Genomic DNA, 16,452 nt, shown 5'->3' with positions numbered 1-16,452 from the left:
TCAAATGGGTATAATATGTTATTTTAATGTGAATAAAAATTATTTTGTAAAAAAATGAATTAGTTTTTAATGTTAATTATAATGCAAGATGTTTTTATGGAAGTATGTGTGTTTGGTCAGGTCCCCGTTTTGTTCTTCACTAGGAAGTGGAATGTAGCTCGATGGACTTTCCCCCCCCCCCCCCAACTCATTTCAACAAAAAAATCAAATTAGAAGAAAACATTATTGGTTCATTGATTCATTTTTGCAACATATGTCTGCATTTACATGTACCAATTACTTCATTAATTAATAATGCTTGGTTTTCACTCACCTTAGCATTTTGATGAGTGCAATTTTGCACTCGCCTAAGGGTTTTGAAGTGTGTGATTTTTCATTCGCCATGGTTTTTCAAAAGTCAAGGATTGCTGTAAATACACCATGCAAAGTGTATAAAAACATCCTTGCTGTTTTCATTCTTGACCAAGTATTAAAATAACCAAATGTTGAAACACCAAATATCCTTGGTTCAAAATGTACTGATAAGTTAAATATTCCTTTCCATTCTTTCACTTTCTGTTTATGTATATTGTCAGAAAACTAGTTATCTGTTTGTAGGATACAAACAATAAATTAATTGCATATAAATATATTATGTAATTGTAATTTAAATCAAAGTAACTTATTGAATTTACTGCCACCATCTATTCTAACTCATCTTTCCTCAATTTGGCAGCTAGTCCTGTCTTTCATATTTGTGTTCTGTCCATCTCCACATCCCAGTTCTTTTCCTTCAGCTGCAACATGTGATGGTCTCTTGTGGCCATCAGTGCCACAAATCTGCCATTTCCTCTTCAGCTTTTGGTTTGTTTTGGAGAATGTTCAGTGGTCAGTCTAAACATTTGTTAAGAGGCACCTGCACCATCTATTATCCTCCCTTAGTGCTGGCATTTATTAATGGTCTGGGTCAAACCTGTTATATTAATGGTCTGGGTCAAACCTGTTATATTAATGGTCAGGTGGATGTAGGGAAGAACATGGAGAATGCACCTGTCATGGAAGGAAGGAAATGTTTGAGTTAACGACACACTCAACACATTTTATTTACAGTAATACGACGTCAGACATATGGTTAAGGACCACACATATTGAGAGGAAACTTCATATCAGCGTGGTCCAATACCATATAACTGTAAATAAAACGTGTTGAGTACATTGTTAAATAAAACATTTCCTTCCTTCCTGTCATGCTTTATTTGATAAAGCTACACAATTGTTTTAGCTTAGCATCTTGGAGCATTGCGACAATAAGTAAAACCTGTAGTCCTCTCCTATCCGACAGGCAGGAGACTACAAATAACAAAACAGACAAATAAATCATAGAAACATTTATTTAAGCGGTTAATAATGATGTGAGTAGAATACACTGATATAAAACTTGAGCAAAATGGGCCATGGAATAAAAAATATACTGAGGAATGCAAATACCGGTAACATACCAGTTGTCTTTATAAAATATGTCTTTATATTAAATTCTTTTAGTGCAAGTATAAATCAACAATAAAGTCATTTGACCTACTTTAGCCTACTGGTTAGGTTTTAACCAAATACCTGGTACTATTGCACTAAAGTTACTGTTGATCAGGTATATTGCAATAACAAAGACTAATAATTAAATTCCCTTATGTTGTTGGACAATATTTCTTTACAATAATACTTTAAAATGTTGAAATAAATTATTTTTAAAAAGCAGTTTTGAATATCTTTTAATATAAAATTCACAGTCTGACACTAAAAATAGTATGGTACCTAAAAGTAGCACAAATGACATTATAAATGTCAGACGTGTAATTAACTAAGTATTAAAGTAAGAAACAATGATATGTGATGTATATGAGATCAGTGATATATGTACAGAGGAAATGAAAAGATCACAGATTGATCTAGCTAAAAATATAGTGTAAATTAAATGGTATTTAAGATGGAGGTTCTTCAGTAGATATAAATATATATATAAAGAAAATCATGTGTGATCAATAGATCATAATTAGGTGTATAAAAGTTATAAAAAAAATTATATACATGAAATCTAAATATTTACTAGTAATATGTTACATTCTGTACAATATTAAATTTTACAGTGAGGTATTTTTTTCTAAGCATAATTTAAGTGTCTGTGAAATATATTTGTTTGACTGTACATGTTGGCAGTATAAACATATTTACACGTAGATAGGTAATTTATTACATATAGTTACAAATTTCAATGGATACCCCCTCAAATTGTAGATGGGACAAATAAACATAATGATGCATGCATCACCATAAATTGACCTCTTGCAAAATCAATGAAAGTAAATAGTCAGTATTACTTGTAGAATATAACACTTTAAACTCATCATTAATTTTAAACTCTTCCTTTCATGTAAAGTGTTAATATACAACACTGAAAAATAGGTTTATTCTGAAGTTGAAAAAATAAAGTATATGTTGTATGACAAAATATTTTAAAATACTTTTATCTTTATTCTACAAAATTATAAAACCTGTTTATCATCAGCTTTATCACATTAGTTCAAAACTAAAAATAAGATGTCATGTCTGTTTGGTGCTTCTAAATAAGATCTATGACTACTTTCAGACTACTTACTCTCGATTACTACTTCTGCAAACAAGACTAAGTACCTTTTAAGTGGGTAGCTCTCTCTAAAAAAACCACACACATCAAACACCAAACAATTAACATCCTCAAACACAGCTCATATAAATTTGTAAGTAACATGACTTCTACATTGTCCCACAAAGTTCAACATATATGTACATTTTATTATGGTCAGATTTTTCATTTGTAACAAAGATTTTGTTGTTAGAATAGCTACCTAATATAAGTACTAGTTCCACAACTTAAGTAAATACATGCCTATGGAGTGTATTAACACAGGTTCGATTTCAAACATTTTACATTCAAAGCTATATCTAGCAAAAGAGAAAGAAAAAAGTGACTCATAAGCACCGAAAGAAAAAAGAAAAATCAGAATTTGACCAAAAAAATTGTGGAAATCAATATTTACCTATAATTTAACTAGTTAATTAATATGCACCAAAGTGAGAACTGTAATAAATTGTGGTAGTAATAATAGGTCAGTTGTTCACATGTTAATTAGCTTAACTAGACTAGTGGTTAATAGATATTTTCAAAACCTAGCACTGAATCAATACAAATAATAACTGAAAATATGTTTAAGCTTGATTTAGAATAATCATGGATATCTATACATAATGAAATCTAAAAGTTTATTTTCTAAATGTGCAAAAATAATTAAAAGGAAAATATCAGACTAACCCAGGGTTAATTTAACCTATGCTTTGAACAACCAGGTTAGAACTGTGGGCTTAAAATGGGATATTGTTAAGATTTTAAGACATACCACAGTAATACATCTTGGCACTAAACATATTGGGGTTTTTACTGGTATAAAAAATTAAAATACAGTACAGATGCTTGATAAGCAATGAATAAATGACAGAAAACAAAAACCGGTTGTAATCGTTGACTTCATCCAGTAACATTCATAGTGTTATATATACACACCGGGACCTTAATTAATTTTGTTACAATTTACTCAACAATTTACGGCTGACACTTTAAATAAACTTGACAAATGAATGAACAATGCGAATGTGATTGATGTTTAAGCTTTGTTGATGTTTTATAGTTAATATGTATGTATATTGATTGGTTAAAGTGTACCTTTATGCCAAACAGATTGATATTTGCTTGTTGAATTAAACTGATGTAGAATCTGGTTAATTTCAACTGGACTAAAAAGTCAAACTTGGTTGATATTTAGGCTTGTATTCATAAGTGGTAATTGGTAATATACATGTATAGCTTTGTAGTCAAACAGATTAAATGTTAAGAAGAAGACTAAATTATAGCAGTAATTTTATTGCTTTATGGATACATGTGTTAAAGATGGTATATGTTTAACATCATGGTTGATTTTATCATAAGGAACAAAATGGATGACTAAGAAGTGTATACATACACATTTAAGGTTGTTGGTATTTGATTCATGAACAAACCGGTTATAGCTGAAAAACAACACTGAATGATTCCCGAGTACTACTTTTTAACAAAAAGTTATCAGATTATTACCATTATTATTCACACCAAGTTTATGGTATTAACAAACATTTATGTTCAGTCATACACTATATAATGATATAAAATGATACAAACAACAAATAAAAGTTTATCTCCCAGGCACTTTCCAAAACATAATATATCCTGTAAAACTAACGGTCTTCTATGTCGAGTTATACACTACTGATATAAAATGTTCCAGAAACAAATGTTTTATCTCAGAGTCACTTTCCGAAAAAATTAATTTTGTTTTATATATTATAATATATATATATGTGTGTGTGTGTGTGTGTGTGTGTACTGTAAAACTGGATGAAAATTCAGTCTGAGCCTTGGTCAGAGGTAAAAATACATTCAAACATATTGCTAAAATCTGCATGATAAACTATTTAGGTCAGCTTGACCATGACATATTGGGCTGTAATCAGTAATACACATGTACAACTACATAAACATGTTGATCATTTAAAAAACACTGATAAAAGTCTTGATGAATTGTATTGGTAAAATATGATCCTATTCACTGGCTAAAATGCTTCATAAACAGAGGAATAATCACAATGAACACATTGCTGTGATATTATGAATTTGCATAAACACCGTGCTTATTGCAAGTCACAGCTATAAATCACCAGTTTTATGCAGGTGTCAAATCAGCAGTCTTATTTCCCAACAACAGATTTTGCAGGTATCATATCACCAGTCTTATTTCCCAACAACAGATTTTGCAGGTATCATATCACCAGTCTTATTTCCCAACAACAGATTTTGCAGGTATCATATCACCAGTCTTATTTCCCAATAACAGATTTTGCACGTCTTATAATTATTATTAGTCTTATTTCCTAATAACAGATTCTGCCAGTCTTAAATCTCTGTCTCTACAGAGTCTGGATTCACGTTCAGATGAATCATGTTATCACTAGGAGAGTTCCTGTAACTAGGAGGAGAATACTGTGGTCTCTGCCTGGCAGCAGCTGGACGCGGCATGTGAGTGCTAGGTAGAACTTGCCGTGACACTGGAGGAAGTCTGAATGGTTGAGGAGCAGCATTCATACGCTCACTGCTAGCGTGGACACCCTGCGAATGGAGATTTTCATAACTGGGATAGTAAGGTGGGGGACTGATATTTTCCACACTGTGAAATGCCTTCGATGCTGCTTGCAAGTTCTCCCTGCTCTGGGAATACGGAGGGGATTCAAGAAGGTTCTCTACACTGTGGAATGGTCGAGATTGGCTCTTTTTAATGGACTGAGTTCGAGGATTTGGTTTTGGGGACTCGCGGAACTGTGAACTTGAACGTGACTCGTTATGAAAGTCTGGCGTCATTGAACGTGGTGCAGGTACTGGGTAGTTCGGCTTGGTTGTACGGTTAACTGCAGGTTTTTGATAGTCCGGAACATTTGCATAGCGAGAGTCTGATGTAGGGTGTCGTGGATCTGGGGGAGGTGTTGGAAGATTGGCTTGTCTTGGAAGAAAAATAGTTTCCTTTATGGGAGTTGTTGGGCTCTCCGGTTGACTAAAACTGGACAAAGATTTACGTATTCCATCACTTTTGTCATCATCATCATCACTGTCATCACTATCATCCTCATCCTCATCTGGAACATCATCATAGATCTTGGCAACCTGGGATGACCCAACTGGTCGCAGAATTCCATTACTAATTTGAGGTGCTTGGCCTGGCCTGCCTATGTTTCTACTGCTGTACTCTACATCAGGGACCTTAGCCTCATCTTCAAAATCATCATCAAATGTGTCGCTAGCAAACCCATCATCATCTTCTTCTTCCTCTTCCTCATTGTATGCCCGGTTATTCTGTCCTGCATGGATCTTCTTTTGCATTTCTGGTGGGGCATAGTTATATCGATGTCGGTTCCTCTGTAGTTGCTCTACACTTCCGGTAGCAGCACCAAAGCGCTGCCGTGAAGGAATGCTTTCCCTACTAGCATTAAGGCTGTCCATGCTGTGATTCAATGGCTTCAACATATGGGTAGAATGCATGCTCCCGACACTTCCAGTAATAACGCTACCATTCCGTGATGAGGTTTTTATAGACTGTCTGCGACTCCAGTTCGTCAAGTCTTCTGCGTGAGGCAGCTCCAGACAGGATAGTCTCCTGAGACTTGGTGCGCAGTGATCGTAGAGATGACCTCATGGACGCAGTTCTCTCAAATCTCTCCTTCTCACGTCTGCGCGACTTGATCAGCCACAGGATAGCGATGACAAGAACCACAATAAGGATGGTGCCACCAACTCCAACACCAATGCCTATTGCCATGGCAGTGATACTACTCTCAAGATCAGACGGTGGGGCAACATATGGATCTGAAAAGATATTTATCAGTGAAATTTAGTTTAGCAACATCATAAATATTATTTATTTAAAACTACTGTCTTTAACTTTCACTATTATTATTAATAGTATTAAAAAGATTCCATCATTAATAGACTTACTCTCAAGGCCAAGTGTAAAATCAGGAAAAGTATTGTTATCTAACAATACATGGTTAAAAAAAAAAAAAAAAAAAAATCTATGTATCAGTATTGTGACATATAGATAACACAAATTGTTTTTATCATGAATTGGCAAATTTGTTAATGACTATTATAGCAAAATTATCAAACACCTGTCATATTTAGCTTATTGTTCTATGTACTTAGAAATGGCATTTATATAAACTCACGACTAAGATACAAATTTCTAGCCCAATGCAAAAGTTAAATAGTCCAACCCATTGGACAAACATGAAATGTATGTATATCCATGTTGTAAGAAAATAAAATAATATTCCATGCTCTGTTTGACACACATGGTTTCATCTATAAAAAACAATGGTTTTCTAAAAAAAGAAGCTCTAATATGTATGAACAATGTTACGGTACCCGTCTCACAAACGAACAATGTTACGGTACCCGTCTCACAAACGGACAATGTTACGGTACCCGTCTCACAAACAGACAATGTTACGGTACCCGTCTCACAAACGGACAATGTTACGGTACCCGTCTCACAAACGGACAATGTTACGGTACCCGTCTCACAAATGGACAATGTTACGGTACCTGTCTCACAAATGAACAATGTTACAGTACCCGTCTCACAAATGAACAATGTTAGTACCCATCTCACAAATGGACAATGTTACAGTACCTGTCTCACAAATGAACAATGTTACAGTACCTGTCTCACAAATGAAGGGATGCAGAATTCTTTGGCAATCTTCCTCCACCACAAGGTAGTTGAGCTCAATGGCTGTGCACCACCCAGACTTGGTGTTACTGGCACCAACCCAAACCCTCATCTTGGGATTGTAGGCGTTCATCATGAGACGAAGCAAGTAATAGAGAAACTCCTGTCGGTTCTTTGAGTCGGCTAAAAATGCCTTATTGTCCTGAAGTAATAAGTAACTTGTTTTAGTGTATGACTTGATTATTATTTTAAACATTTAGTCCTAATGTAAAAGCAAGTTCTGTGAGTTACAGTTATTTTAATTTGACAGATTTAATTACAATCTTGTCATTTCAAAAAATTAAACTTTTAAGGTGAAGAATATAAATCCATATGTGCATTTGGGGTAGGAAGGAATAGGTAAAATATACATTACTTTAAGCTTAGACTGCCTGTTCATCTTTCACTTGGTCAACAGTAAAATTACAAACACCACAGATAAGCATATATACCTTGGTTGTGCTCATACAAAATGAAGTGGATTGTACATTGATGACTAAATGGATTATTTCAATCAGGGGTTTAAAAAAAGGCCCTTGTATATAATGTCCTGTCTATGAATAGAAGTCATCTTGTCATTTGACTGCCATATATCATAATTTATATTCAAATCTTTCGTTTCCTATACAGATTCCATAAATCTGGTTACTTACTCTGCAAAACCGGTCAGCCTCATGATATGGCATGGCACCTCCAATGTAGCGGTAACATCGGCCTGTGTCTAGTTTCCAACCAGGAGCACACTTTCCTTTTAAAAAAAAGAGATAAAATTGTGTTATCATATACATAATATATTTGAATTTGAATATATAATTATTTATATCAGACACACATAAGAATCTGCATTTGTCCACACAGGAGTTGAGGAATGTGATGGAAATTTAATTATAAATTTATTAAACATTACTTGGGATGTAAATTTTTGTGTGCATGTAATTCAAGGTGTAATCCTGACATTTTACAAGACAAATTAATAAATATTGTTGGTCATTGTGCATCTGGGGGTGAGACGTAGCTCAGTGGTAAAGCGCTCGCTTGATGCGCGGGCTATTTCTCGGTGCACCACGACTGGTACATCATAGGCCATGGTATGTACTATCCTGTCTATGAGATGGTGCATGTAAAAAAATCCCTTGCTGCTAATCGAAAAGAGTAGCCCATGAAGTGATGACAGTTGGTTTTCTCCCTCAATATCTGTGTGGTCCTTAACCATATGTCTGATGCCATATAAACGTAAATAAAATGTGTTGAGTGTGTCGTTAAATAAAAACATTTCCTTGTGCATCTTTGAGACTGTTGCTTTAATGTGACCTCTCACCTAAGTGCATTTTGCCAATGGAAGATTATAGCCATATCGGTGTCTGTTGGGATATTTTGTCCACGTTAGAGATCAGGTTAATGAATTGTTAAATGAACCAAACCAATTTACTTTTACCATCACAAGTAACAACAGTATACAGATACTACTTGTGTTACTGGGGTGGGACATAGCCCACTGGTTTAGGATTGATCCCTGTCGGTGGGACCATTAAGCTATTTCTTGTTATAGCCAGTGCACCATGACTGATATATCTTAAGGATGTAGTATGTGCTATCCTGTTTTTGGGATGGTGCATATAACAGGTCCCTTGCTACTAATGAAAACATGTAGCGGGTTTCCTCTTCAGTCTATATGTCAGAATTACCATATGAATTACCAATAGCCGATGATTAATAAATCAATGTGCTCTAGTGGTGTCGTTAAACAAAACAAACAAACTTTAATGTGACCTCTCGCCTGCATGTAAATGCATTTCACCAATGGAAGATTAGAGCCATATCGGTGTCTGTTGGGATATTCGGTCCAGGTTAGACATCAGGCTAATGTATTGTTAAATAAACCAAACCAATTTACTTTACCAAGTAACAACAGTATATAGACACTACTTGCTAGAAAGAGCTACATTTTTACCTTCTACCACAGATCTGTTGTCTAACTTGGGCATTTCAAATTCCACTCTGGAATATTTGTGATCATCAGTGAAGTCCCAGATCTTGCCGTTGATGAAGCCATACCGATCAGAGCCCCACCAGTTCTGTGTCGCATTTATCCTGCTCGTCAGGTTGCTTTAAAATAATTAAGTCATTAGTTAATTATTATGTACTCTCTACCCAAATATACAGGAGAATTTTAGTATGGAATGTGTTGGTGGGACGGTATAAGTATATATTAAAAAAAATTATTATTGATATTGGCTGGCAATGGCAGAATTTTACCTATTTTAGGATGTTGTGAGAACATCAACCGGAATAAAACCAAGAATTTCAGCAGAATTAAACGATAAATGTATTAAGTGACACTCATAGGTGTATCTACATCTACAGATATTCATCTCAATACATATATTTTTAAAAAGTTGAAAATTAAACTTTAATTAAATTTGTTTTAAATTTAATAAATTTTTAAAATGTTTAAATATCCTCCGAGATGAATACTGATATAGGAATGATTTGAAAAAAAGGACAAAAAAACACTATGTAATAGTTGTTGACTCTTTTGTATTCCCAAGCTAATTCTAAATGAGTTTTAATCACATAAAAAAAATTAATCTAAATTAATTAAAACTTACAAGACATTATCATCAGCTTCCAGCTCGAAGTCATTCAGAGTGTTGAGAATGTAGTTGTGCATGAACAGCGGCCTCCCACTTCCCACTTTGATTGTGCTCTGGTACAGAGCGGTGGAGTTGTTGTCGTTGAATCCGTTTCTCACGTACTCCTGTCGAGCCTGGGCAAACGGGCTGTTGTACGCCGCCAGAATGTAGTGGCCCACGTTGTTGGCGACAGCATTGTAGGTGAAGTTGACAACCACGTCCTTGACATGAATAATGTCTCTGTAATCACCGGACGTGTAGTTATAAAAGTAGTTCTGATAGATGAGAATCCTCTCGTAGTAATGCCCTGAGATGTTCAGCGCCTCGCCATGCGTCCCGTATGCAAACAGGTTATTCGTGATGTTGCCCTGTAAAGCGGTTGCTATGGTTTTTGTCTGGACGGACAGGTACATTCCTCCTTTGTTCCTGCCCACGTAGTTGTGGCTGAAGTCGAGGATGAGCGTGCCCTGCAGAGAGATGTCGACAGTGGGCGGGGAGGTGAGGTTGAGGATGGCGATGCCATTGTTGTCAATGTAGCACTGCTGGATGTACACAGACGGGTTGATCTCGCCCACATTCTTGTACTGAATCCCGCCGTCCTCGTTGCCTTGCAGTATGGTCTTCGTCAGCTTATGGAAGTGGTTACTGTCTGTAAAATAAAGCAACCAGATGATTGGTTTTTATGGTAATGATGTAACAGATATATATATATATATATCAATATCCAATATAGGGATTCAAATCAGAGACCCTTGGTGTGACAGTCCAATGTCCTACCAAATGAGCTGATCTATAGGGGAATTCCCACTAGCTACTGCAGATAGGGACACTTTATATAACAAACACTACTACATACCAGTGTTCGAAATAAGCACCTGTCCATTTGTCCCGACAAGTGAGAATGTGCTCGGACAAACAATTTTTATTCAATAGTTGTCCTATGAACAAGTAAAACATTTTCAATGCAGTTTCATTTTGGTAGACAAGTAGATTTCTAGATGTATTTGTCTGGTGGATGGTGAAAATTTCTGCACACTGCACACTCTAAATACACCTGCCACCATAACTCATGTTTTTCAGAATTCTGTTGAATTATTTATACCCCAAGAATCAAAGACCATAAGAAGTAGAAATACTCATTTCAAATTACATATTACATATGATGAGCTTACTTGGATATGTGAGATCATCTGGTGGTAGAGTGACAACCTCAGCTATAAATCCGTAGCTCTCGTGTGACATGGATGCATGGATGTGCACCGTGAGAACAACACCTGTGCTGGAATACTGCTGAAGAATTTCATAATTGCTAGAGTTCGGGAAAATCTGTTTTATCAATTTATTGTGCGTAATCTCTTGACCGTCAAAGATCTCAATAACATTGCGCGAGAAGTCTTCCTGAAAGAGATTCAACTGGAGGAAGCGAATCCCAACTTGTTTGAGTGGCAAGGAACTGCGGATGATTTTCACGCAGTCCACCGATTTGTGTGAGTACTTGTAGTACAGCAGCATTCGGTTGTCCAGACTTATCTCTTTCTCCATGCGACAGATCTCAACCAGTCCATACACGTAGTATGGAATTGTACTCGGACCCAGAGGCTGGAAGGAAGACTCCCTGTTGCTAGATTCTCCATTCAGCACCAGGAAGTTTATGCCATAACCAAGATTTCCAGACACATTCTGATTGTGGATTTCCATAACATCTCTTGGAGCAATGATATCGTAGCCATTGGAAGCACACTTGGTGATGTTTATGTTTTCGAATATGGGCGTCACGTATGTCGTCTGAATGGCTCCCACCTTCTCCCCATGCAGCATGCCTGCCCCTTCTATGTCAACAAACTCCATCACCGAATCCACTCTCTGGTTGTAAATCATCTTCTGCTCCTCCTGATAGTTGTCTGTGGAAAATCGGATGTTTCCCCAGTAATCCGCACGGTCAAGGTTTCGTTCTCCACAGGTCACGAACGTGTAGTTGGCCGAATATATACATGGGAAGAGTTTATAGTTGTATCTCTTCTGACACTGTTCCAACGAAGTCTCCTCCCCACTACAGTAGTAGCTGTACATCCAGAATTCCTTCCTGAAGTAGCTGGGACCACCGTGGATGTAGTGGTCATATAAATGAGTAAATCGGACTTTGACATTTATTGTTTCCAGGCCAAGTTCTCGACAAACAACTTCTGCTGTCTTTTCATTGAACTGGCTATCACACATGAGATTCCATGATTTTGAAGAAACATTGTACAATTCCAAGAAACCAGCTTTTTCAAACAATGTTCCCATTCCTCTGAGTCGAATGTTCTTTGCTGAATTATCACCAGCCCTCTTTGATCTCAACACAGGATCCTTTGCAATCAGTGGAAGCTCCTCCCCATCGGTTGATCTCTTGATCCTTGATGGCTGCAAAGGTCTCAGTTTGATCCTGTTGTAGAACAAACCTCTTGCAATCAACTGACCCAGAACGAGAATCCCAACATTTGGACGGAACTGTAGCTCAGTCCCAGGTTGAAGAATTAATTTTGCTCCTGGCATGACCGTAAGATCTGCATACACAATATAAGGCTCAGGTTGATACGGAAGAATGAGAGACTTAAAGACCCGTCCACCAAGCCTGCTGGGGTCAATGGGTCGGTCTACCTTTTCCCCATCAGACAGATCACTTTCAAAGTCAGCCTTTGTCAGATATGGGTGATATGAAGCGACAGCGTAGTTGTTCCAGTCGTCAAAGTCAAAAATCCTCATTTCAATGCTGTAAATATCCGTCTTTCCCCACCAGTTCTCCTTCACATCCAAAGTGTTGCCCAGAGACAAAGCTGTTGTTGCTGCAACAAACTCGTACTCGAGATCTGGATTGTTAAATAGATTCCTGTGAGCCGACATTTTCTGCAGCCCTCGGAAAGCAACACCATACGTCTTGGGGCTGAACTCTGAACCAGGTGGTCTGTCAGCTGGATTCTTTCTGTTGTTTATTACGTTGTTTCTGAACAGAGTTCCGTTAACAACCTCGGAGTATTCTGAATGACTGATTACATCCAGATTGATCACGTATCGGCCAATGTTTGATGCAAATCGGTTCATTGATATCTGCATGTTCTTCTCCATTCCAGATATCAACATAAGACCCAGTCTGCAGAGATTGTTTTCAAACTCATTATTCATTACCTTGATGTCTGCATAAAACCCGGCAATGGTAAAAGCAAATTTGCGGTTATCGACAGCTAATGACTGGTTGAATGAAACCAGGTGCTTCCGCCTCTGTTTCTCCTCGTCATTCACTCGGGGCAGTTCGATCTCAAACCCACCCTCGCCAGTGCGTCGAATCTCAACCTGCGTCACATACCAGTGCCAAACATTGTTGGCAAAATCCACATGGTTGTGCTCGGCAAGGATTCCTCTGGCATTGTCGATGAATTTGCACTGCTGAATCTTGTACTCGATGGTGGCCACTCTCTGTGGGATGGACATCTCTTCCCAGGTTGGGATGTAGTCGTCATGGTACTTCGTCACGCTGGGCATGTGCATGGCCTCTCGGCGACTGTGGTATACATTGACCCGGTCGAACCAGAAGGTCTCCTCTTTGTGGCGGTGGTACAGCTCCATTCTCTGGTTCGAAGGGTTGTTGTAGTGCTTCGTCACTATGCCTTGGTCATTGTAGGAAAACGTACAGTTTCTCAAATATGTCTTCAAAATCGGACCTCTTGGTGTGTACGTTTCTGAAGAAGAAAAAAGTGTTTAAAAAGTTAAGTATGTTTGAAAGAATAGATTATATATACACAGCCAGTATTTTATGTCCAATACCATTTTATTACTCACAAGACTTAAAAAGTTTCTTTAATAACACCTCAATATTTGTTAAAACATTGGCTACTTAGTGTCTAATATGATTATTGTGACAATTGGTTTAGATACATGAAACTCAGTGCATCCATAAACTATATCTTGCAAACATAGCCAAGAAACCTTTTATATGCACTTTCCAAAAACACAAAACTATACACCATAGTCTTTGATTTACAAGTTGGGAGGCACTGTGTGGGATGTGGAAAAAACAATGGGATGAGCATGGGAGAACAATCCTAGTATGTATTCCTCTATCACCATGCTAAAAGAACATATTGTGATGTGTAAATATTACAGGTAATTGCTAACATCATACAGAAAACTGATTCTTGTACTATTGTTTATATAATACAATGTATAAATTGTAAGGACTATATCTTCAGTTTTACAATCCAGTGCCTTATTTGCTGGACAACAGAGATCCTTGCTATCCAAGATTATGTAAAAAAAAATGTTTTGTTTAATGACACCACTAGAGCAAACTGATTTATTAGGCTATTGGATATTTTGACATGCAGTCTTAGATAGGAAACCCGTTTCCTTCAGTAGCAAGGGATCTTTTATGCACCATCCCACAAACAGGATAGCACATACCTTTGAAATACCAGTTGTTGTGTACTGGCTGGGGATCAATCCCAGACCAGACTGACCGTGCATCAGGTGAAAATTTTACCCCTGGGTTTTGTCCCCCCCACCCCCGAAAGATTAAGTAAGTGATTACAGTGTGCTACTGCATACCAGAGATGACAGCAAATGCCAGACGTCCAGACCGCACTCCTCTCACATGGTAGCGTATGGTCAGTTTAGTAGACACCGATACGATGGGAAAGTCGATGAGATCCTCCTCAATCTTCCAGTGTCTGGTAACTCCGGGCTGGACACCATCGCGGCCTGAGTCGTAGACCACCACCTCTTCCACATCGGTCGCAGGACTGTAGTCTATGACCTGCAGAGTGACCCGGAACGTATTGGATACCGACAGCTCACACCAGTAGACCTGATCCTCACGAGCCATTCCGGGAGTCGTGACGAGGAAGATCATTTTCCGATCACCCACGTGTTTGGTCGGAGTCTTCGTCAGAAAGGTCTGGCGTGTGCTGTGGATGGAGTTCCTCACCGTGAGGGAATCGTACTCGGAGAAGAACGAGTCATGGAGGAAGCCTGCTTTCCCACTGTTGGTGACTGGTGGAGTACAGCAGATCCATCCGTGGACTTCTCAACACGATTCCGTTGCCGGCACTGTTGAGGATGTTGGCATATTCGATGCGGTTCTCGCTGTACGGGTGGTTGAACTTGATGTGGATGCCATCAGACAGGGAGTCTGTGATGTTGATGTGAGTCATGGCATAGTAGTTGTAGTCTATTCGGAGTGCCGGGGTGAAGTGTGTGGTGTCGCTGTCGAGCAGGCCAGCATGGTCGATGGAGATGTGGTTCAGCACCGTGTTACAGGTCTGACCGTCTCGCGGTGTCGCGGGGAACGTGATTCCTGAAATATTAAAACAGGTCTTAATGTCACATTTTATATTATTTCAAGTATTTAGTATTGGCAGGATGTGAAAAAAAAAGTGGTTTATGCCTAAATTGCCTACTGTCCTCACCTGCCCATGTTGGACTGACATCTGAGGAAGACATCTTTGTTACTAGTAAAACTATGGTAAACTGCCCACTGTCCCCACCTGCCCATGTTGGACTGACATCTGAGGAAGACATCTTTGTTACTAGTAAAACTATGGTAAACTGCCCACTGTCCCCACCTGCCCATGTTGGACTCTGACATCTGAGGAAGACATCTTTGTTGTGGGTGCACCTCATCTCGGGTCCTCTCACCGCCCGACACTGTGTGATGTCCGTGTCCACCTCTTCACAGTCCACCCAGCTCAGTAGGATGGTCGTTGACGAGTCAGCCAGCTGTGTCTGCTCAGCAGATACCTCCGGGTTGTAGATCAGACCAAGCTGTTGACAGGCTACGATTGCGTTTTGCTGCGTCCAGCCCTGCAAAGACATGGATTGGCTTATTTTCACAACCTAAAACTTAATTCTTTGTTGTTGTTAAAACAATGATAGATACATACTGTAAACCAGATTAATATTGTGACATGTTTTTTTGTTGTTGCGAATATGCACATTTGCACTATTTAAATTTCGTCAATGACCTTTGGAATCTGTAAAAAAATATTGCATGTGATAATTATGCGTGCATATAAATTTCATGATTTGCAAACCATGCAAAATTAATATGCATGCGATTTTTTCTCAATTTACAGTACCCAGTTTTAATAGATCATCTATGTTCAGCTGGCTAGGTTTATTTTCACAGCTTGAAACTTAAGTCTTTGCCGTTTTTAAACATTATATACCCATTTTAAACAGATCATCCATGTTCAACTGTGTCCAGCCCTGCAAAAATAAAGCTAGGCTTATATTTACAACTTAAAATTTAAGTGCTTGTTGTTTTTAAACATTATATACTCATTTTAAATAGACCATCCATGTTCAACTGTGTCCAGCCCTGCAAACACAAGTCTTTGCTGTTTCTAAACATTATATACCCATTTTTATTAGATCATCCATGTTCAGGGTGTTCATTATCTTTGAAAGTAGGAGGCTGTGTCAGGAAT

General features: G+C 37.9%; 1 protein-coding gene across 1 annotated transcript in view; it reads right to left on the bottom strand.

Annotated features, from left to right (window-relative positions):
- Positions 1-6,155: 6,155 nt before the first annotated feature.
- Positions 6,156-16,452, bottom strand: part of LOC121371174 (protein bark beetle-like) — a 29,440-nt gene continuing 19,143 nt past the window's right edge. The window contains 9 exon segments of the mRNA XM_041496876.1: positions 6,156-6,454; positions 7,311-7,521; positions 8,012-8,106; positions 9,310-9,464; positions 9,968-10,640; positions 11,164-13,707; positions 14,573-15,017; positions 15,019-15,320; positions 15,589-15,826. Of these exon segments, the coding sequence (XP_041352810.1) occupies positions 6,156-6,454; positions 7,311-7,521; positions 8,012-8,106; positions 9,310-9,464; positions 9,968-10,640; positions 11,164-13,707; positions 14,573-15,017; positions 15,019-15,320; positions 15,589-15,826 (4,962 nt within the window).

This window comes from Gigantopelta aegis, chromosome 4, assembly GCF_016097555.1.
Source record: "Gigantopelta aegis isolate Gae_Host chromosome 4, Gae_host_genome, whole genome shotgun sequence".
Taxonomy (NCBI): Eukaryota; Metazoa; Mollusca; class Gastropoda; order Neomphalida; family Peltospiridae; genus Gigantopelta; species Gigantopelta aegis.
The sequence above is the reverse complement of the archived record's forward strand: the minus strand, read 5'-3'. Positions and strand labels throughout refer to the sequence as shown.